This window comes from Elaeis guineensis, chromosome 7 (genome assembly GCF_000442705.2).
Source record: "Elaeis guineensis isolate ETL-2024a chromosome 7, EG11, whole genome shotgun sequence".
Classification (NCBI taxonomy): domain Eukaryota; kingdom Viridiplantae; phylum Streptophyta; class Magnoliopsida; order Arecales; family Arecaceae; genus Elaeis; species Elaeis guineensis.
Window position 1 is genome coordinate 80668478 of NC_025999.2, and position 22550 is coordinate 80691027.

The 22550-nt window shown below is 36.0% G+C and overlaps 2 protein-coding genes across 2 annotated transcripts; one reads left to right on the plus strand and one right to left on the minus strand.

Annotated features, from left to right (window-relative positions):
• Window positions 1–3121: 3121 nt before the first annotated feature.
• Window positions 3122–7193, plus strand: LOC105048879 (large ribosomal subunit protein eL32z). The gene is given in 4 exon segments (XM_010928355.4): window positions 3122–3281; window positions 5449–5630; window positions 6854–6879; window positions 6882–7193. Coding segments are annotated over 4 exon segments (399 nt in total). The 5' UTR covers window positions 3122–3191; the 3' UTR covers window positions 6983–7193.
• A 1829-nt stretch (window positions 7194–9022) lies between these two features.
• Window positions 9023–22375, minus strand: LOC105048878 (small ribosomal subunit protein uS7). The gene is made up of 4 exons (XM_010928354.4): window positions 22218–22375; window positions 19861–20132; window positions 9432–9635; window positions 9023–9322 (listed from the first exon to the last, which is right to left on the minus strand). Exons 1-4 carry the CDS (start codon window positions 22272–22274, stop codon window positions 9268–9270), a joined length of 588 nt encoding a protein of 195 aa, XP_010926656.1. The 5' UTR covers window positions 22275–22375; the 3' UTR covers window positions 9023–9267.
• Window positions 22376–22550: the final 175 nt, after the last annotated feature.

Consider the following 22550-nt stretch of genomic DNA (forward strand, 5'->3'; position numbering starts at 1 on the left):
ACATGCATATTCATAACTATATTTGTTAAATAAAATAAAAATATATATGGATATATTAGTACCTGATCCATTTTCAACTCTAATAGAAAGTATTTAAAATTGAATCTTCGCTTTTCAGGTAGAACTAGTACCACATCTATTGATAGTTTGAAGATCATTCATTGTGAAAAGAAAGTTTGGAACCATAGGATCCAATAGTGGTGTTTTTGTGTGAAGTGTGCTGGGAGAAGAGATAAATCAATCTTTGGTCCTTCTTCTATCATGCAGATTGGAAATTATTCCCAATAATAACTTCCTTTATTTTTTTTTGGTAGATAATAACTTCCTTTATAAGATAGCTTCTTATATTGGCAACTCCTTTGTTGTTTACTAGTTTCTTTTTCATATAATTAATTTATATGTGAGTAGCTTTTTGCAAATACTTGCCCACTAACTAATTTTTTCTTTAGGAAGTTAATTTTAGTGGCAAACCACAAACATATAGCCTTTTTATGATAACAAGTGGCCGAATATGTGCCTTTAAAGTGTCATAATATAAATAATTAACAAAATCTTGATCAAGCTAATATTTTTGACCATTTGTTATAGTTAGTCAATAGAGAGTTAATATTTGGAGACTTCTGGTATAGGATAATGACCTCGAGATTAAGAATGATGTAGATAGAGGTGACGAAATCACTACATTTGATTGTAGCATAGTAATCTTACAAGGCAACAATCCCTAATTATCTCTAATCCTCAAATCATCACCAAACCTAGTGATAGAAAACTTATCCTTGAAGATGGATATCTAAGATCATCATAAGATAGTAATCTTACGCTAAAATCTGGAGACAAAAATGATCCTTAATCAGCAAAAACTTTGGTATATCACTATATCATTAATATATTATATTAATATTTTATTTTATTAATATTATATACATAGTATTTATGATATATATTATATTATATTATATTATATTATATTATTAATCATATAATTATTTAAGTATATTTTTAAATTATAAGAAATATATATCATGGTACTTCATATTTATTTTATAAAATTATTTTATATACTACTTCTATCTGTCTTATTTTTCTAATCAAAATAAATATTGATATTAAAATAAAAATATGATAATAAATAAGAATATTAATTTTATAATAATAATTAATATATTTTTAAATGATCTGTCAATATATTTTCATGGAAAATAAAATGGCAGAGTGTTGGTAATATTTTTCCACCTTAATTTCATTATGGTGATGTGAAGCCTTCTATGTGCAAATAATGAAGCTTAGCCAACAGGCCGGTGTAACCGGGACTAGATCAATTGATGAGCTCCAAATCGACCGAAGCAAAAGGCCAACGATCTCCAATTCGCTCTCATTTTGACAAATTCATTGCAACCCCTCGAGTTAGTAATGTCACGTCATAACATAATTCGAGTTGCAATGATCCAAAATGCTCATAAGCAGCTTGGGTTCAGCTCCAGTCAGTTCATGCTTAACTCAATTAATAAATGGTTCGATCAGTTGTGCTTGCTCCAGCCAAGCTTCGGCCTAAAATATTTATAAAATCATATAATTGCTCGGCTTGGTTTGATACGAAGCTTATCTATGTCTCGTTTTAGTCAAGCTTGAACAATTTTTCCTAGGTTGTTTGAGCTTGAACCAAGCTGATGCTCTTCAATAAAAGGAACTATGTTACAACCTATTTCTCGTTAAGCTTGTTTGATACTAGATTTTTTCTGTTAATTCCAATATTTGAAGCTGAATAAATCTATTTAAGTTTGTATTAGACTTGGGTTCAAATTTCATATTGATCTATGGATCTTCCATGAAGAAAGTATAGAAGAAGAAGAACAAAAATGAGATGGGGCAAAAAGAAAAAAAAAAAAACGCTTGAAGAAGATGATCTAGTACGACAACAACCTATATACTTTCTAATCCTAGCCCATATATTTTTCAATCCTAGACCAATCTGACCCTCTCTCAGAACAGGATACTGTTCAACCTAATAAGAATAGTTTTAAGTTAAATTCAAGCAAGTCAAGTCAGCCATAAGTAGGAGTATCTACGATTTGATTTGAAGATATTCTTAAACTAAATTAGTAAATTATGATTTATCAATTTTATAAATCAAATCAGCTCATTTTATCACTCAAATTAGATCAGATTAGATTGGTGCATTATAGTTTGGTCTGATTTGATTAATGATTTGACATATTGCAATAGAAAGATGAAAAATTCAAGAAAAAATAATATTTAGACAAAAAAGACTGAAATTATCAGTATAACTTTCAGATCAATATATAGTTCTGATTTTTGAAACTATTAGAGTGAAGATATGCCAATATGGTTATCATTTTTCTGTAATTTAATTAAAATTTGAATTTTAAATTTTATAATCTGAATCCAAATCAATTTTTCAAATTTCTATTTATATTCTTATTTAATCATGGATTATAAATACAATACAATACAATAATGTAAGTGTGATCAATATTTTCATTCTAAAATTCTTTTTTTTATATTATGATTATAGTTGATCTATCTATATTTTATAAAATCAGATCATATATGATTTATATAAAAATATAAATTTAATTAGATATTTTAATTTTAAATCGGACTATATGATTAAATTATTTTTTCAGGTTCGTCTAAAGGTTTGAATTATTCGTGAATACCCTAAAAAGTCTCAAGTTATATATATTTATTTGTTGTTTATCTGGTTCAACCAGATAGGGTTGCGATTGAATGGATTGGGGATTTTTAGCCCAAACCATAACCCAAGAACGTATGATGTTCGTCCGACTCGAGCCAACAAGAGGCCACCCACATACACAGCGAGAAACCCTAACCTCCGTCACCTATAAGTAGGGCTTGGGGTCGCCGCCATCTCTCCCCCGTTAGGTTAGGGTTTCCACACGATCGGAGGTACGGTTCTTCTTTGCGTTTCGGATTTTGCTATCGTTTCAAGTGGAATTTGCGATTGATGGCTTTGAATTGATCTTATACGGCCTGTTAAGATTTGTCCGGAAGCATTTGATTTTATGGATTTTTTTTTTTTTGCTTTAGTATTTTTGGATTTCTCTTGTTAATTTGTAAGGGTTTTGCTGTAATTTTCTTTTTTTTCCCTGTCGGCTGGCATATAAGAGTCCAGATTCTTATTATCTTTGGTGCTTTTTCGTGGTGAAGAAATGGCGGTGCCGTTGCTCGCGAAGAAGATCGTTAAGAAGCGTGTCAAGAAGTTTAAGAGGGCTCAGAGTGACCGCAAGATTTCGGTGAAGGTAATCTCTTGGCTTTCCCCTTTTTTCTGTTAATTTTGTGATATTCGTCGAAGTTGATGTTATCGAAAGAATTAGATTTGGTGTTTATTTGATTTGCACTTCTATGATACCTGTATCTATTTGTTCCACTTTTTTGAGTTTAATCTTTTTCGAGAAGTAGATTTATGTGAATATAGGAGGTATTGGATACTAGTATCGGCCTTTCATTTCTCGTCATTAGATAATGTGGTTTATCTGATGTGAGATGTTATATCTGTGGGGGATTTCAAGGATACAGAGTCGCAGTTTATACTTGGTTAGCCAGTATGGGTTAGCTTGTTCTTGTAAAACAATAATTGATTAAATGAGTTTGTAACCTTGTACTTGAAGGATGAATACTTAGGCTAAATCACTAATGCCCCTCCTGGAATCTTTCCTCTACCATGACTGCAATGTTGATGCCAAGTTTACGATTAGAATGATGGAAAAGCTTCAAATTTTGAGTGCAATGCGCATCTTGTAGGAGAGCTTGCAAAGATTGCTAATGTACGAACATGATTTACAATCTTCTAAAGGCATCATGGCATCCCTGGTTACTCTAGAGAAAATCAAATATTTGTGAAAACCTTGGTGTTAAGTGACTATTTGCTTAACCATTAAAATTCAACTGTCCATGCAAAAAGATTTGATGGCTCTGCTTCTGAATTATCTTTTAAAGATAATGGATGAATCATGTTCTGTTAAACTCTACTCCACAAACTTGATGTTGCGGGTAATATGATTGGGTTTTCTAAGGTGAATGGCCGTTGACTAAACATAAAATCATAACATGAATATTGTCATCGTAAAAATGTATTGATATCATCCTCTTATTTAAGAAAGGGATGCATAATTCATCTGGGTTAGAGTGACATACATTTAATTTTTGAAGCATCAAATTTTTGGTTGATGGATTTGCACATTTTCTGGACTTAGTTTTTAGACATGGTTTGGAGTCAATCCACAAATTCCAAAAGCAATTTGAAGTTATTTTAAACTGATATTGAATTTTGGAGTCATGCTCACTTTGGATAAGCTGCCTTTGTGGAAGCTCGCCAATCATGTAATGTAGTAAAAATGCCTGCAGTGTCTTTTAAAAGCATAATATGATTGTTTTGGTTGACATGGCACACAGTTGGATGTTAGGGTCTAGGAGGCATGTTAAGGCTTTTATCATTTTGTTCTCTAATTTTGATGTGTGGTCTTGATCAGGAAGTCCTGTTCTCTATCAAGTAATTTTTAAGTCTTGCATTTGCGCAAACACATAGCTTTATGGTATAATTCATACATAAAACCTTATATTACTGAAAGGGAATATGTTGTTTAAGATGAGAATTTTATTCTTTATAAATGATTTTGTTTTGCTTTATTATCCTGATTAGGTTTTGTTTTAGCACTTAAAATCATTGTAACAATATTTGCTAGGTTGATATATGTATATAACTCAGACTGTTCTTGATCATGAGATTAGTTCTGCACTTCTAAATATTTGTTGTTGTAATTTCACTGGTAGACTCTCTGCAACTTCTTTTCACTTTGTATTTGATGATTCATGTAGCACATGAAGGTTATATCATCAAGATATGACAGGGTTGCTTATTCTGTTTTTAGTATAAAAATTTGTCTGAGGGGCCTGTTGATTTGTCATAGGAGGATACTTTTCTTCTAAGACTGGAAGTCTTTTGAAATTTTAGCCGATGTTGGGACTTGGAAAATTGGGATCAAGTTACTCCATTACTTCTAATCTGATGAGATCTTTAAGTGAGATGATTTTTTTAAAAAAAAATTAACTAGACAGTGTTTTTATAAAACAAATTCTTTTTTAAAATAATTCTTTGTTAAAAATTACACTGTTTTATATCCAATTTGAGGTCTACTTGATCGCGCTCTTTAGTTGCAAACTTTGAACTGGATTGTTGGTAAGAATTGAAAGTGGCTGTTATTTTGTTAGAGGGCATTACCTACAGGTTTGTCATGGTGAAATGGGTTATGATTTTATTGGGGTTCCATGTTTGTTAAGACCAAGTGGGTTGAACTTCTTCCATTGGCCTTGGAACTATGTGTTGTCTTTTATATCTGAATCCTATGAAGCAATGCTTGTTGCTTACCATTTTTCTTCATTAACATGGTTGGATTTTTTGTTTGATAGCCCAACTGGCGTAGGCCCAAGGGTATTGATTCTCGTGTGAGAAGAAAGTTCAAAGGATGTACTTTGATGCCCAACATTGGTTATGGATCTGACAAGAAGACCCGGCATTACCTGCCCAACCGTTTCAAGAAGTTTGTTGTTCACAATGTATCTGAGCTAGAGGTGCTTATGATGCACAACAGGTATGTATTTTTTGCCTTTTTCTTCTACTGGCATTTGCTATATGCTGCTGCATGCTATTTTTATTTTCAATCTATGAATGGTAAAGATTGGATGGACTGGATATTTAGTATCTGGTCTGAGCACATACAGTATTATATATATATGTTCTCTTCTGTTTTTCTACTTGGAATGTGCATGTATCTGAGTGCATGTAAATGCGTGTATACAGTGTGTGCTTGCTTATTGTGTAAATTAATGTTAGTAGGTTGCAATTTTGCAGGAGGCATGCTTCTTAGGTTATTGCATAATTTTTTCTGCAATTATGCATTTTTCATGGACTTGTACCCAAAAAGACTATATCTTTATTCCACCTTAGAAAGATATAAAAAGTGTGCATGTTAACTCTAATGAATAATTCTTTGTGGACCGCATGGGTGTAGCCAAAATGCACTGCCCCATCTTATTGAGCCATGTAGCCACCGCTCTCCAACCATATTTAATACCTACAGTTTTGCTTTTTCTTTTGAAATTTTGAATGATAAAAATATCTCTCCACTTTTGAAAAAATTATGACATCCTGTTGTCATATTATGACATCCTGCGATCAAATTATGACTTCCTGCATCACAGAAGTCATAATTTTTCTTTCAGAAGTCATAAAGAGAAAGGATATTTTCGTCATTAAAAATTTATGAAATTTTAAATGATGAAAATGTTCCTCTTTTTTTTGATATTCTATGGCCAAGTTGTGACTTTTTTGTTGTACAAAAGTCATAATTTGATAGGATGTCATAATTTTTTCAAAAGAGGAAAGGTATTTTCATCATTCATAATTTTAAATGAAAAAAAGAATTGCAGACATTAAATATGTGTTGGAAAGCGGTCGCTATGTATTTTTACTATACGCGTGTGTACAACAGTTTCTCTAACCTTGATATATTTATCAGAAGCTAAAGAGCAACCTTGCTGTAGCAAAAAAGTCCGACTGCTGAATTGGAGTTGGATTTTTGAGTAATTGCTTGATATTCTTCATTAGCAGCATGGATATATTGGAAAATGGGGCTAATTATTGAAGCGCTTCAGTTACAAACTGCACTAATTTTGCTTTTGTTTTAGTCTTTTTTCCATGCCTATTTTTCATTAAAAGAAATTTACTAATTAAATATGTTACCCTAGATTTATCTCTTTTGGGGGTTGAAAAATCTCATCTCACCATGGTTAAAACTTTGACGGTTCTTTCTAGGACGTACTGTGCTGAAATTGCACACGATGTTCTACAAGGAAGCGCAAGGAGATTGTAGAGCGAGCTGCACAACTAGACATTGTTGTCACCAACAAGCTTGCCAGGCTCCGCAGCCAGGAGGATGAGTGACCTGCTAGTTTTGGAACTTCGACTTTTATAGTTATCCATTATTTTGTTTTGGAGACTCGTCTAGGCAGCAGATTCTGTTTTGACGTTGTGACTATTATTTTCAGTGATGACTCAACATCATTACCACATGAAGTGATTGTTGCTCTCGCTTTTATTGTTTGTGCACTCTTCTATAGCTGTTGTTAATGTTGATGGTCAAGTTGGAAGGCTATTTGGAGTGGCCGGTCGTTATTGTGCAGGTTGTTTTTATCCTTCTGTTTGTTGGGGTTAGTGCACGGAAATTGTATTATGTTTGGTTAAGAAATTGTTTTCTAATATGATTTATTTAAATAATTCATCCTTGCCGGTTGGCACAAATTGGAATGCCTGAGGGTTATCGTGCAAGGAGTGAGTAACGTCCTTTCCGCGAGGCCATTGGGTAAACTAGTTTGCTCTGGTTCAACCCTGTTAATTGGATGCATCCTTAGCGTTTTAAACTACCATCGGATGTTGATTATGCCACACAGAGAGAGAGAGAGTCACAGGAGGCTTCACTTTTCCGATAGATGTATGGTACTACATCGGATGTTGATATGCCACAGAGAGAGAGAGAGAGTCACAGGGAGCTGCTTCACTTTCCTTCCGATAGATGCTATGGTAAATCGATACTTCACGTTGGCTCTTAGATAGAAGCTCTCTCTAAGAATTTTTGTGACTTAATTAATTGCAGACTTTTAGCCTTGTATTCATTAAGAGTATATATAAATTTTCATTAATTTTGTTATTTGAATATAAGCGCTTAGTGTAGAAATGGGAGAGATATTCTTCAAGAGTTATGCTTGAGCATGGTCTTGCAATCAGCCTTTTTTTCTATACCATATTGGGCTTATTTTTTAAGATGTTAGTCATGTAAGGCTGGGTATCGATTCTTGGTGACAGCAGTATTGGTTTAAAACCCCATCCCTATGGATCCAAGGCTTCGCTCCTATATAAATCTTAGATTGATTGATCTCTCAAATTTTTATATGAGTTTAGAAATTTTAAAAAAAAAATTATAATATTTTGTTTTATTATTTTACATATTATGATAAAACTGGATGTGACAGTTTATTTTTTTTTTATTTATACCTTTGTAATCAGTCTATTTAATCATGGCCTTATTTTTATAATGGTTGATATAGCTTGAATTAGTTTTGGTAGCAAAGGAAGTTTTAATATCATATTTTCAATTTGCCATCTCTATTCTGGTGGTGTTCTGAGACATAATTTTCTACCCATAGATCACCAAGTTATAGCTACATCTTGAGAAGAATCTGTCTCAATTACCTTAGGATGTTCAGTGTAGAGGAGAAAAATCAATGATTTCTTTGAGATATTGAAATACTCTTTCTAGAATGATCTAATAAGATTGATTTGAATTGTGAATATATCTACTCTTACAACACTAAGTAATATTAGATCTTATCTTGTTTTTCATATATAGGAAAGATCTGATGATTTGGGAAAACAAAGTTTGACAACAGAAGCATGGAGCGTACACTATGATTATAAGGAGCGGAAACTAGCATCTGATTAAAAAATCAAACTTTTGAATATTTTATTGGTAGAATAAGAGAAGGAAAGAGCTATCCGTTTAGAGGATTCAATTAGCTTCACTCCCAAGGTCAGTTTGGTTTCACCTGGCTATCAAAATTATAGAATCTAATGTGAAATATTTCGATATTACTAAGTTCAGTCTTCACATCTCAAGTGAGTTAACATGTTATGTGCACCACCGTGAATGCATTTCCTCCTTCATCAGTAATTCTATCATTACATGCAGGATGATGCCCACATTATTCAATTTTTCATACATAATTGAGTAGGAATTGATCATTCTCGTCAAGCAGCATTCCAAGCCAATTTTCCCATAAATAACCTACAAGTTGATAGCCGATTCCAATCCTTGCATTTGTGAGGAATTTCGATAATAACTTGGTACTAAAACTTCCTTTCTGTGTTCGAACAAGCAACATAACCATAGGCTGATTTAACACATCTAAGACTGGTTAAGCATCAGTGTTAATTGTTTCAACACATCACCACAATGGAATGTTATTAGATAGCAATGGCTCGATAACGTCAATGCCAAACAGAATGGCAATTACACTAGTGATCAAGGTTCAAACCTTAAATACTGCAACAAACACCAGTTACAAGTTCTATTTGACAACAAACTCAAACTCCGAGAATTAAACTAATACAACAGCACAATGCTGATTTAAGTATAACGGCAACCATAGGATGATGCATAAAAACTCTGAAACTTAACGATTTGCCTTGGCAACACGCTCGATCTCATCCTTCTTCTTAATTGCATAACTGTCAAACATGGCAGCAAACACAAAATTATGATAAGAATGATTAGCAAGAATTAACTATATTTTTCCGAAACGGGGATGGAAAGGAGAGATATTCAAGGCTAAACCACCTGTTCGAAGAACCCTTAGCCGCATTAATTAGCTCATCAGCAAGGCACTCCGCAATTGTCTTGATGTTTCTGAAAGCACTCTCACGTGCACCTGTTGTAAGGAGGTAGATAGCCTGGTTAACTCGCCTCAATGGGGAGATATCAACTGCCTGACGACGAACAACTCCAGCTGACCCAATTCGAGTCGCATCTTCTCTTGGCCCGCTGCAACACGCAAGTAGCAATATATAGATTAAAAAAAATAAATTTATTGTTAAGAACAAGGTGCACTCATTACACGATCAAAAAATAACAACTGAAACAGTGGGATGAGTTAAAAATTCTGAAAAAGAAAAGGAAAAAAAAAAACTGCACGTAACAGTTGTCATTAGAAAACCTACATAATATTTCTAAAGTTCACCACTCAAAACTTTTAGAATACTCTTACAGACAAGGTTACAAAACAAGTTAAACAACAAATCTAAATGCCTCAGACGAGCATCCAGAGGCTTCAACAACCAAGAGATTATATCAGTCTAACAGTGCTTACAATTACTTGAAAGGAGTGTCCACCCCAAAACTCAGAATGACAAGGTTTACCATGCACCCACATAATGCTGGACAGGAAAATAAAGCTGCTCCAGTGGTGCCTTAGATTGAGGTAGACCGGTAAAACATGTCAAATGGGTTTTAAGGATTGCAATTTGCACATCAATCAAAGAGGACTCAACGCCTTTGTTAGATTATTCATTCGGACATAACATCAGATTCTTTAAAAAGGTCTGAGAAGGCTTCCCAGGCCACCTCATTAACCAACCATGATAATGTATATCTGAACTACCCTATAAAACAGGAAGCCAAGGCAAGCAATTTGGCCGAGTCTTTCTGATGCAGGGTAAAAAGTCTAGGGATGATAGATCCAAAATTAAAACTTAGTGAAATGCAAATCCTAAATGCACAAATATAAAACTGAAATCTGAAGTCGATGTAAGTTAATTTTAACAACGAAATCTTATAAAAACACCAACAGCAGAAATCAGGGAAACAGAATTAAATGAGAAAAGAATTGGAAAGGCTGAAAATTATCAAGGCTCACAAGGATTGTTGTCAGTTCTGCTCAAATATGGGATTCCTTTAAGTTTCTGCAAGGTTCAAACCTTCGCATGTCAACGAGCCAATCGCTAAAAGTTTTGGGATCCAATTTCCATCAAAAATAGGTGCATCTATTTTAACCCTGTTCATGATGTCATCTCGAGGACCTAAATTTTCTTGGAAGGGTGGATTATTTCATGGAGGAGTTCACATAAGCTGTCTCCTAAAATTATTTCCAGTGCGACCTACAGTCCTATTGGCAATTCCTTGCGCTACATTATTTAAGGTCAATTTATTTTCACATTCTTGAGTTGCTTCTAGGATGGAGACCCTATCTTTGATGTCTTGAATGTCGATAGATATTTCATTCAATTTTAACAAACTTTTACTCAATGGATCTTCGGGATCTTCAGGAGTATCATCTCTAAACTTTGTTCCCGCTCTAATTGTCATAATTGAAACCGGGCTCTGATACCAAAGCTGATGGTAAAAAATCTAGGGATGATAGATCCAAAATTAAAACTTATTGCAATGCAAATCCTAAATGCACAAATACAAAACTAAAATCTGAACTCGACGTAAGTTAATTTTAACAACGAAATCTTATAAAACACCAACAAAAGAAATCAAGAAAATAAAATTAAATGAGAAAAAAATTGGAAAAGCTGAAAATTTATCGAGGCCCACAAGGATTGTTGTCAATTCTGCTCAAATATGGAGTTCGTTTAAGTTCCTATAAGGTTCAAACCTTCGCTTTTCCGTTAGATGTCAAATCCCAAGGTGGGAAGGTTCAATGTTTCCAAAATTGAAGATCAGAATCGAAAAAGTCGGCATGGCAAAAGTTGTTGAGCTATGATCGGGATGGCACAGCTGTAGATCAGCATCGGGTTGGCATCAGGATCAATGGTGGATCAACTTGATTGTGGGGAGAACGAAATGAACAGAACAGTCGAAATGAATTTGGGAATCACTCCCATACGGCCTCACACCATCCAACGCAAAATGCGAAGGCAAATATTTGAGAAAATATACTCTATTCTTTTTCTATTCTATTCATGAATACAATATATCCTTATTTATAAACCACTAGCTTAACAAATTTATGAAACTAACTAGATAACAACCAAATAAATTCAAAAATAACAACTTGAAACAAATCCCTAACATAATATCCAAAATAACAACTTGAAACAAATCCCAATAACTAAACAAATTCAAAAATAACAATTTGAAACAAATTCCTAACAAAATATCCAAAATAACAGCTTGAAACCAATTCCAACAACCAAACAAATTCAAAAACAACAACTTGAAATAAATCCCTAACAACTAATGGGTCTGGTCACATTCATTGAATGTGGACGGATTCAACCAGGGGCAATGGGTGCGAGTTCGTCATCAAGCCAGATGCTTGAATTTCGAAGGCGACAGTGCATGTAGGTTCGAAATGTGCTCGATTTTGCATCACTTTCTATATAACAGGGATCTTTCTTTGATCTTTGATAGGTGATTTTAGAATCACTAATTTCTAAAAAATATAGATCTTGCCTAAGTAATAAACAAATGGCTATGTGATGCAGGGCAAGCCTCATTCAGAACCTACATGCAGCACCGATCTCGACATAAGCCGAAAATGTGGCTCAATAAGCCCGCACCGAAGTTTTAAAGTGAATTCGAGTTTGGTTCGAGTTTAGTTTTGATATTTTTAGACTTTTCTATTTTTATTAATTATTGTGTGGATAAGGTCAAATTAAATAGTTGTTGAGACGTTGGCCATTTGTTCCTCTTTTTGTTAATTTGTTAGTCGGCAACTCTATTAATAAAACACGCATATCATGTAGTGGAGACAGTGATTAATGAAATTTCAAGTTTTATGAGATGTGTTCTCTTTCCTTCACCATTGGCGTCGCCTGGAGTGAGTCCGTAGGGAGCAAGTCCTTTATCTTGTTCTCCTTTTCATTACCTTCGATTCAAGTCCTCTTGTGCGGAATTCGATTTCGATCCCTTAAATAATTCGAAACCTACTGGAAACTTCTTCCGCGAGCGGCCTAGTGTGACCTCGAGCCTTCCTTTGTGTTCGATGGCCTCTCATCTCTCTCTGTCGCTGCTGTTTATCGCTACCTGGGTGTCGGCGCTGCCAACCTCAACTTTCCGACACTTCGACAAGATGTTTTCCTACTGCAGACAGCAAGTAGCACCATCTGTTGGTCTGCTGCTGGGTGCTGTTTGGGCTACTGTTCCAGGACAACTACGTCTTCGAGTCGACAACTTCCTTGATTAGCATCTGCTGCTAGATCTATGATTTGAATCATCTTTTCAATCAATTCATTGTTGGGATTCGTCGTCGACGTCTACTTTGCAACAACACTTTCCTTAACCCTTAACCTTTTACATCTTTTGTTTCTTTTCCTTGTTCTAAAATTTCTCCGTTCCTTTCTCAAGATGGCATTCCAACTGAGACGGTATTGGATTGATCAATAGGAATTGGGACGATTCGTGTCCTGCACCTGCATTTACTAATTCTGTTTGCAGATCCCTTGACGGTACAATTCTACATCTCAATTTTCTATCTTAGAATTGATTTTTGTTGGGTTCTATCGCATCGTTTATAATTTTGTTCTAAAGTTATTCTTCTCGCATCTCTGTGTCGAATCCCGTTGTGTTTGTTGCATGCAATCTGCACCTATATATTGATTTTGGCATTCAAATGGTCGTTTTGATTTTGCATAAACTGCGTTAGAGGATTTCTATACTCTCTCCTACATCAAATTTGGTATCAAAGCCTTAAGTTTGCATCATGACAACTAGATCAAGACTATAGTTTAGAAATCCCAATTCCGATAATCCGAATGATCTTTTAAAATAAATTTTTGAAAAGCTAATTGAACTATCCACTGACATTCAGGACATCCGAGATAGGATTACCATCCTAGAGACAAACTCCGAAAGACCGTCAGGACAAAACAATGCCACTGTAGAAGTAAATTCGCAAGGATCTGCCACATGCATCCCACAACCCCGTGATATTCAACAAATGCCGCCAAGATTAAATCCACTTTTTCAAGAAAATGTTGTTTTTCAAGATGACATCACAAAAAAGGTTAAAATTGATGCATCCAGTTTTGATGGTAAACTTGATCCAAAAGCATTCACGGACTAGCTCATCGACATGGACCAATATTTTGACTGGTACAAAATGTCTAATAATCGACGAGTCCGTTTTGCTAAAATGAAACTCACTGGCGCCGCCAAGCAATATTGGATCGGTGTCGAAAGGCATTTAAAGCGGCTTGCCCAAGAGCCTATTACTTTGTGGGCTGAAATGAAAGCCAAATTGAGAGAGAAGTACTTACCATCTACGTATAAACAACAGTTATACAATCAATTGAATGCTGTTCAGCAAGGTTCTCTTTTAGTTGCTGATTATATGGCCAAATTTGATGAAATAAACATCCGTTGCAATATTCAAGAAGAAGAGAGGACCATTTTGCGATTTTGTAATGGGTTACGTAAGGAATTGCAACACAAAATTGTGCTGCATAGGGCCGCAACAGTTGAGCATGCTTTCCAACTTGCCTTGGAATATAAAAAATATTTGAAGGCACCTGCTCAACGATTCGTTAGAAAATGGACCGACAAGAATACACAAAACACTGGCACGAATTTCACTACCAATAAAACAAACAATTTTCAAAATCGACAAAATCATGATTCTAAGGGCAAGGGTCTAGCCATTAACGAAACCAAACAGAAAAACACAGGTTAGGTGTTATAGTTGTCGCCAAATGGGTCATTACGCTTATGAATGTCCCAAGCGAAACATGCTTGTTCAGCTGGATGGCGATGATTTTGAAAACCTAGAGGAAGTCGCACACACTACTGATAAGGTTCCTAGCGATGAAGAGGTGTTAGAATCAAACGAGAAGTTCGACAAAAACACCGCCTTACAAGTGATGCGTTGTATCTTAACCCAACCTAGGAAAGAGGATGATTGGAGACGCACCGCTATTTGTCACACTTACACGAAGTGTGGGGACGAGTTGCATAGTCATCATAGACAGTGGCAATTGTATCAATGTGATCTCTGAAGCCGCAGTAGATCGCTTAAACCTGAAAACTGAACCCCATCCTAATCCTTATATTGTTGCATGGGTAGGCAAGACCACTATGCCCATAAAAAGGCATTGTTTGGTCCCCTCTCATTTTGCTACCTATTCCAATCAGATTTGGTGTGACGTCCTTCTGATGAATGTCGCTTATGTGCTTTTAGAAAGAACTTGGCTTTATGATTTATCTGTTACACATTACGGTCGACCTAACACCTATGATTTTGCCCACAATGGAAAAAAAATTATTTTGAGCCCAGCAAAACCCTCTCAACAAAAGTTTTCACCAAAAAACTCAACTTTTCAAAAGACCCAAATTCAAGTTCTATAAAAGATTTCAAAAATCCTCCATCAGAAATTGCAAAAACAAAATCCCTTCACATATTGAATAAAAGAAGATTTTGTAAAGAAATTCATTCGAAAATTGTGCATGCTTTGATTGTGAAATTTCTGAGTTGACTAAATCTTTTGAACCCCTCTAGTAATTAAGACCCTCCTTTCTGAATTTAGTGATTTGACACCTAACGAACTACCTCATGAACTTCCCCCACTAAGGGACATACAACATGCAATTGATTTGGTCCCAAGGTCGTCCCTACCCAACCTATCACATTATAGAATGAACCCTAAGAAGCATGCTGAACTGAAACATTAGGTAGATAACTTAACTAGAAAGGGTTTTGTAAGAGATAGCATGAGCCCATGCGCAGTATCGGCACTTCTTACACCTAAAAAGGATGAAAGTTGTCACATGTACACTGATAATCATGCCATTAATAAAATCATGATTAAGTACCAATTTTCAATTCCCCATTTGGATGACATGTGAGACATGATGGCAGGAGCATCTATTTTCACAAAGCTTGACCTTTGTAGCAGTTACCACTAGATTTGGCTTAGACCTGGAGATGAGTGAAAAACTGCATTTAAAATGAAAGAGGGATTGTATGAGTAGCTAGTCATGCCATTCGGCTTGACAAATGCCTCGAGTACTTTCATGAGTAATGAACCAAGTTTTCCCACTCTTTATTGGTAAATTTGTGATTTTGTATTTTGATGACATTTTAATCTACAGTCATGCCGAAGAAGAATACTTAAATCACATCTGACAAGTTTTTAAAGTTTTAAGAAAAGAAAAATTTTTCATACATATGAAGAAATGTTGTTTTATGCGACCCCATGTCATTTTCTTAGGATTTATTATGCCCAAAGATGGGTATTTGTTGACCCAGAAAAAGTAAAAGCCATTAGGGAATGGCCTGAACCAAAAAGTATTCAAGATGCTAGGAGTTTTCATGGCCTAGCAACTTTTTATCGACGATTCATTAAAGGCTTTAGTACCATAATGGCCCCAATTACAAACTGTTTGAAGAAAGGAGAATTTAAATGGACACAATCGGCCACAAAAGCTTTTCAAGAAATTAAAGATTTGATGACAAAAGCACCTGTTTAAATTGCCTAATTTTGAAAAGATTTTTGAAGTTTCTTGTGATGTTTCGGGGGTAGGAATATGTAGAGTATTGAATCAAGAAGGTCGTCCCATAGCCTATTTTAGTGAAAAATTAAATAAGGCTAAACAAAAATTTTCCACTTATGACAGAGAATTGTATGCTGTAGTTCAAGCCCTGAAATATTGACGACATTATTTATTATCAAAAGAGTTTATTTTATTCTCCAATCGCCAAGCTTTTAGGCACCTGAATTTACAAAAATATTTAAACCTTCAGCACGCAAAGTGGGTCAAATTCCTTCAAGAATACATTTTTGTTTTGAAACATCGAGCCGGGATAGATCGGGATAGATAATAAAGCCACTGATGCATTGAGTATAGTTGTTGTTACCCTAGATACTGTTGGCACGAATGTGATTGGGTTCGATAGTGTTAAGGAAGAATATCCATCATGTCCGAACTTTGGTGAGGTTTATTTATCAATTGTAGAGGGAATATCCACTAGCCCTGATTTTGTCATTCGAGATGGGTTTCTTTTTCAAGGTCGCCGTTTGTGCATCCCACCTGGCTCATTACGTGACCTTATTGTTTGGAAATTATACGCAGGAGGTTTAGCCGGACACTTTGGTCGAGACAAAACCATTTCTATGATTGAGGATCGATTCTTTTGGCCGAACCTCAAACGAGATGTTGCACACATTGTAGCATGATGTGGGACGTGTCAAAGAGCCAAAGGTGGTCGAAAGAACATCGGCTTGTACACACCATTGCCAGTGCCACTCTCCTTAGCAAGACTTAAGTATGGATTTTGTTTTAGGCCTACCAAAAATGATTAGAAAATACGATTCGATTCTTGTTGTGATTGATCGATTTTCTAAAATGGCTCATTTCATTTCTTGTCACAAAACCTCCGATGCTACTCATATAGCAAAACTTTTTGTGGCTGAAATTGTACGTCTTCATGATTCGCCAAAATCAATGGCGACTGATAGGGATGTTCAATTTATTAGCTATTTTTAGAAAACCTTGTGGAAAACTATAGGCACAAAATTGCTTTTCTCATCTTCACATCACCCACAAACTGACGGACAAACAGAGGTAGTCAATAGGAGTTTGGAAAACCTGCTTAGATGTCTTACCAATGAGAACATTAAAAATTGGGATCTCATTTTACCACAAGCGGAATTTGCTTATAATAGTTCTGTTAATCGAACAACTAGAATGAGTCCTTTTGAAGTTGTGACAAGATATAATCCAAAGAAACCATCGACTGGATACCCCTTCCCGTAGAAGATAACCCGAGTGAACATGCATGCTCATTTGTACAACACATGCAGGACTTGCATCATGAGATTTGAAGAAAAATAATTTTGAGTAACAAAAATTATAAAAGGGGCACCGATCAACACCGACAAGAAATTGAATTTAATAAAGGAGACATCGTGATAGTTCGAATTAGGCCGAAAAGCTTTCGCAAGGGGCTATTAGAAAATTGCATGCAAGGAACATGGGTCCATTTAAAATTCTTAAAAAGATAGGATCTAATCCCTATCCGTTGGAATTGCCGTCAAACATGGAAATTAGCCCCACCTTTAATGTTGAGGACCTTACATTATTCCTTTCCCCTGAAAGTCAAATTTCATCTTCTCCTTCGCCACCTTCACCTCTTGTTTCTAGAACCCATTTGTAGAGAAAAGATGACATTGAGGTGATCCTCGACGATCAAATAGTGTCGACAAAAGATGGTGGAGAATGCAATTTTTTGGTTAAGTGGTTGTATCGATCCGAGGAGGATGCAACATGGGAAACGCAAGCTGAGCTTCAACAACTCAACCCAGGAATGTACAAAGAATACATTTCCCACAATTCGATGGAGTTGATGCGGGGCAAGCCTCATTCAGAACCTACATGCGGTGCTGATTTCAACATAAGCTGAGCATCTAGCTCAATGAGCCCGCACCGAAGTTTTAAAGCAAATTTGAGTTTGGTTCGAGTTTAGTTTTGATATTTTTAGACTTTTCTATTTTAATTAGTTATTTTGTGGATAAGGTCAAATTAAATAGTTGTTGAGACGTTGGCCATTTGTTCTTATCTTTTTGTTAATTTGTTAGTCGGCAACTCTATTAATAAGACATGCATATCATATAGTGGGGATAGTGATTAATAAAATTTCAGATTTTGTGAGATGTGTTCTCTCTTTCCTTCACCATTGGCATCACCCAAAGTAAATCCGTAGGGAGCGAGTCCCTTTATCTGTCCTCCTTTTCATTACCTTCGATTCAAGTCCTCTTGTGCAGAATTCGGTTTCGATCCCTTAAATAATTCGAAACTTGCTGGAAACTTCTCCCGCGAGCGGCCTAGTGTGACCCAGGCCTTCCTTTGTGTTCGGTGGCCTCTCATCTCTCTGTCGCTGCTGTTTATCGCTGCCTGGGTGTCAGCATTGCCAACCTCAACTTTCCGATGTTCCGATATGACATTTTCCTGCTGCGAACAGCAAGCAGCACCATCTGTTGGTTTGCTGCTAGGTGCTGTTTAGGCTGCTATTTCAGGACAACTACGTCTTTGAGTCGACAACTTCTTCAGTCAACATCTACTGCTAGATCTGCGATTTGAAGCATCTTTTCGATCAATTTGTTGTTGGGATTCGCCGTCGACGTCTACTCTGCGACAACACCTTCCTTAACCCTTAACCTTTTACATCTTTTGTTTCTTTTTCCTTCTAAAATTTCTCCGTTCCTTTCTCAAGATGGCATTCCAGCTGAGACGGTATTGGATTGATCAATAAGAATTGGGACGATTCATGTTTTGTGCCTGCATTTGCTGATTCTATTTGTAAATCCCTCGACGGTACAATTCTCCATCTCAGTTTTCTATCTTAGATTTGATTTTTGTTGGGTTTTATCATGTCGTTTATAATTTTGTTCTAAAGTTATTCTTCTCACGTTTCAATCTCGAATCCTGCTGTGTTTGCCGCATGCAATATGCACCTATATATTGATTTTGGCATTCAAACAGTCATCTTGATTTTGCATAAACTGTCTTAGAGGATTTCTAAACTCTATCCCTGCATCACTATGAGTGAATTTGAAAAAAGCAAATCAAATTGAGACATTAGTTAATTCAATAACGAAGAGCAAATAGCCTCTTTTTATAGTGCTTTTATCTATTTTTCATAATCTCTCACTCATCTACGGTAGTGAAGATTTTAATGTTCCTTAGACTCAGAACAAAAGTGCAACAGTAGGATGCATGAAACTGAAAATCCAAGTCTTCAGAGACCATCCAAGTTGAACCTATTCCGTTCAACACAAGGTAAGATGCAAGTTACAAACTCCAAATCAAACCTACAAAACCAAGAACTTTAGAGGTTATCTGGCTTAATAGTCTTTTGATGATTTTGATGAGAAACAATGTCCAATATTAAGGATAGGATTTGGAAATTTTGCACTCTTTGTGCAATGGAAGTTAAGAACATAAGAGGATGATCAACTAAGAAATTAGCATCATGTGGATCACATCACCCAACAAGTGGGCATCTTTGTCTTTGATAAGGTTTGGGGTGTGAATGGACAGTGCAGGTGTTTAGTTTTAATGGTGGCAAGTGTTAAGAACATCAACTTGGTTGCTGGGGGCTTGTGACTGTTTTGGGATCTCACTCACCCTGGATGGTGGAAGTGTATGCGAAGCAGTATATAATTTTATTTCAACAGATTTCTCATGCTTGCTGACTAAAGAAACCTGACTAGCTTTAACCCAGTCAATTATGAAGTCCAACAGAAATTTAAATATCAAGTTGATTCACCTGTTAATGATAGCATCCACAATAACTTGGATCGGATTTGCATCAGTAAGCAGATGAATAATCTCCATAGCATGCTTGACAATGCGAACAGCCATAAGCTTCTTTCCATTGTTACGGCCATGCATCATTAAAGAATTGGTCAGTCTTTCTACAATTGGGCACTGAGCCTTACGGAATCTCTTGACAGCATATCGTCCTGCAGTGTGTGGAAGATAAGTAGCATGCTTGGCAGGAGATACGGCTATGTAGTCCGCGAGCGAAATATCACTGACCTGAATTATGGTACAGAATAGTATGCAATCAGCTTTAGTTATAGACAAAAGCTAGAAGCCTCTTTCAGTTCCTTAGATGTAGCAGCATGCAGACTTTTCATACAAAAAGAAGACAAAAACATAGTGTAAATGTAAGACTCCGCTACTTTCAGCAATTGATTAAAAAAAGGAAAACAGATTACATGCTTGTGACAAGGCTTATAAGAAATAAGAAACCAGAGATAATTGCACTTTTATAAATTTTTAGATGATGAATCCATACATATATATATATATGTAAACCTTTTCCATGTTGGTTTACAATATACACCTCCTTAATTAGCTGAAGAGAATGCCCTATGCACATGCTATGACCTCTTGCTTGGGTAAATATAAGGGCCCCACACATGAATAAACTTCTCGAAGATCATACTCTATAGCACCCAGCCCAATAAACTCTAACAAACCCTCATATTGTTTCTGAATGCTATTACTACCACCGAAGTACCCCACTAACTAATAACAAAAAGACCTGATTCATGTAATTCCATGTCTCTAAAGCCTCATCCAGACGTTGGATTACATTATTTGCAAAATCACAAAAATCAAACATATATCTTAATGTTTACAATTTCCATTAAAAATCACAAGCATCAACCTAACAACACTGGCTCAAATAAAGACTCCATTTTAGCCAGATATCTAATACTTTACTAGTACCCACCACCAACTGGCCTCTTAACATATAATCATTCTACTACGCATACCACACCACAGGAACAAGTTGGCAGTGTTCCAATAAACCAAAACTCTAAATTCTCAAGTTGGTATGTCTTCCAATAAACCAAAATTCTAAATTCTCTCACTGTATTAATGAATCCTTTAAATAGACAGTTGCATCTCAGTGACACTGAAACATGATCATCCAAATTCCTAAAGTTTAAAATGCCTACTTCAGGACCAACAACACGATGACCCATCAATACTCTCCCACTTCAAAGACATTTATATACGTATATAACCATAACCAGAAAGTCTAAACTCACATTTTGGGGTCAGCACTGGAGATATTTAGTTGCACTCATTCTTATAAACAGTTACATACGTCCACGTACTGCCATGGCAAGTTTCTTGGATTTATCCATATTACCCTAGCTGCACCTCATCTTTCTTGATTCTTTCACCAAAACCAATATCTTTATTTCACACGCCCATTGTCACAGTTGATTCTACGCTGCATTGTCTGGAATAACTTATGCTTTTGCTCATATCTCAGTCTTCACATTGAAGATGCGTAAAAGATTTCCAAGCTTAGTACTGCTATAGATGTTCCTAGCTCATATCTTCCCAAGATCAACACTCTCTCAGAGGCTCTAAAATATAGACCGCGACATTTTTTACAAACCAGAGCTAACAAAAATAGACACGACAAACAATTACTCGAATCCAAAACCCGGGAAGAGAAGAGACCAACACCATCAAGCTGTGACCTTGAAACAAATTGAGGCCATCGTCTTTAATCAGCTTATGCTTTTAATAAATCTCCCTCTTCCCATTAAAGATGCATAAAATACTGGCAATGTGTAAAAGCTTCACCAGCTTGCTATCAGTATAGCTGTTCCTAGCTCATATCTTCCCAAGATCAATTGTCTCAGAGGCCCACAAATTTTTTTACAAACCAAAGAAGACAAAAATAGACACAAAAAACAGCTACTCGAATCACGAACTGAGGGAGAAATGAGAGGACCAACATCATAAAGCTGCGACGTTTAAACAAATTGAGGCCATGCGACCAAATAGACAAATACAAAAAGCCTTCTTTTTAACTTTTAGCAATTTGATCAAAGGACAACGCCATCAAAACGCGATTCTTTCACAAACTGAGGTCGTGCTACAAACAAAGTAGAGAAAAAAACCTCCTTTTTTATCTATCAAACTAAATCGAACAAATTACACCCAGTGAAACAATATCGATCCAATCTAATAGTGAAACAAGCATTGGATGATCCACAGCAATGAAAACATGGAAAAAAAAACCAGATCAAAACGAAGGAATGGGGAGAGCGAATCTGAAGGAGGGAATGAGGAGAAGAAAAGAGAACAGACCTCCACTTCCTCGAAGGACCAGCGGTTGAAAAGTTTAACCTCTTGCTGGACCGCCATTGGAGCCGAGCTCGCAGGAGGGAGAGAGCGGGAGGAGGCGAAGCGGGCGGCGGCAAAACCCTAGAAGAGTGGTGGATGGGGCGTAAGAAAGCGAGCGCTTATGTAAGGAAGGAAGATCGGGAATGGACGGTCCGAGATACACTATGAGTTTTATAGGACGGGTTGCGATTTATTGGAAGCTGAGATGTACGGCTGAGATTGGTTCTCTCGGGGTTGATTGGAGATTTCCCTGATTGGGAGCGCAAGGCCGACGGGACCCACCGGTTCGAATTTGGG

Coding starts and splice junctions, on each gene's coding strand:
- LOC105048878 (XM_010928354.4), bottom strand. CDS start 22,274: ATGGCGGTCCAGCAAGAGGTTAAACTTTTCAACCGCTGGTCCTTCGAG. Junction 9,636..19,860: donor GTGGATGCTATCATTAACAG/GTGAATCAACTT, acceptor TGCGTGTTGCAG/CGGGCCAAGAGAAGATGCGA. Junction 9,323..9,431: donor GCTAAGGGTTCTTCGAACAG/GTGGTTTAGCCT, acceptor CATGTTTGACAG/TTATGCAATTAAGAAGAAGG.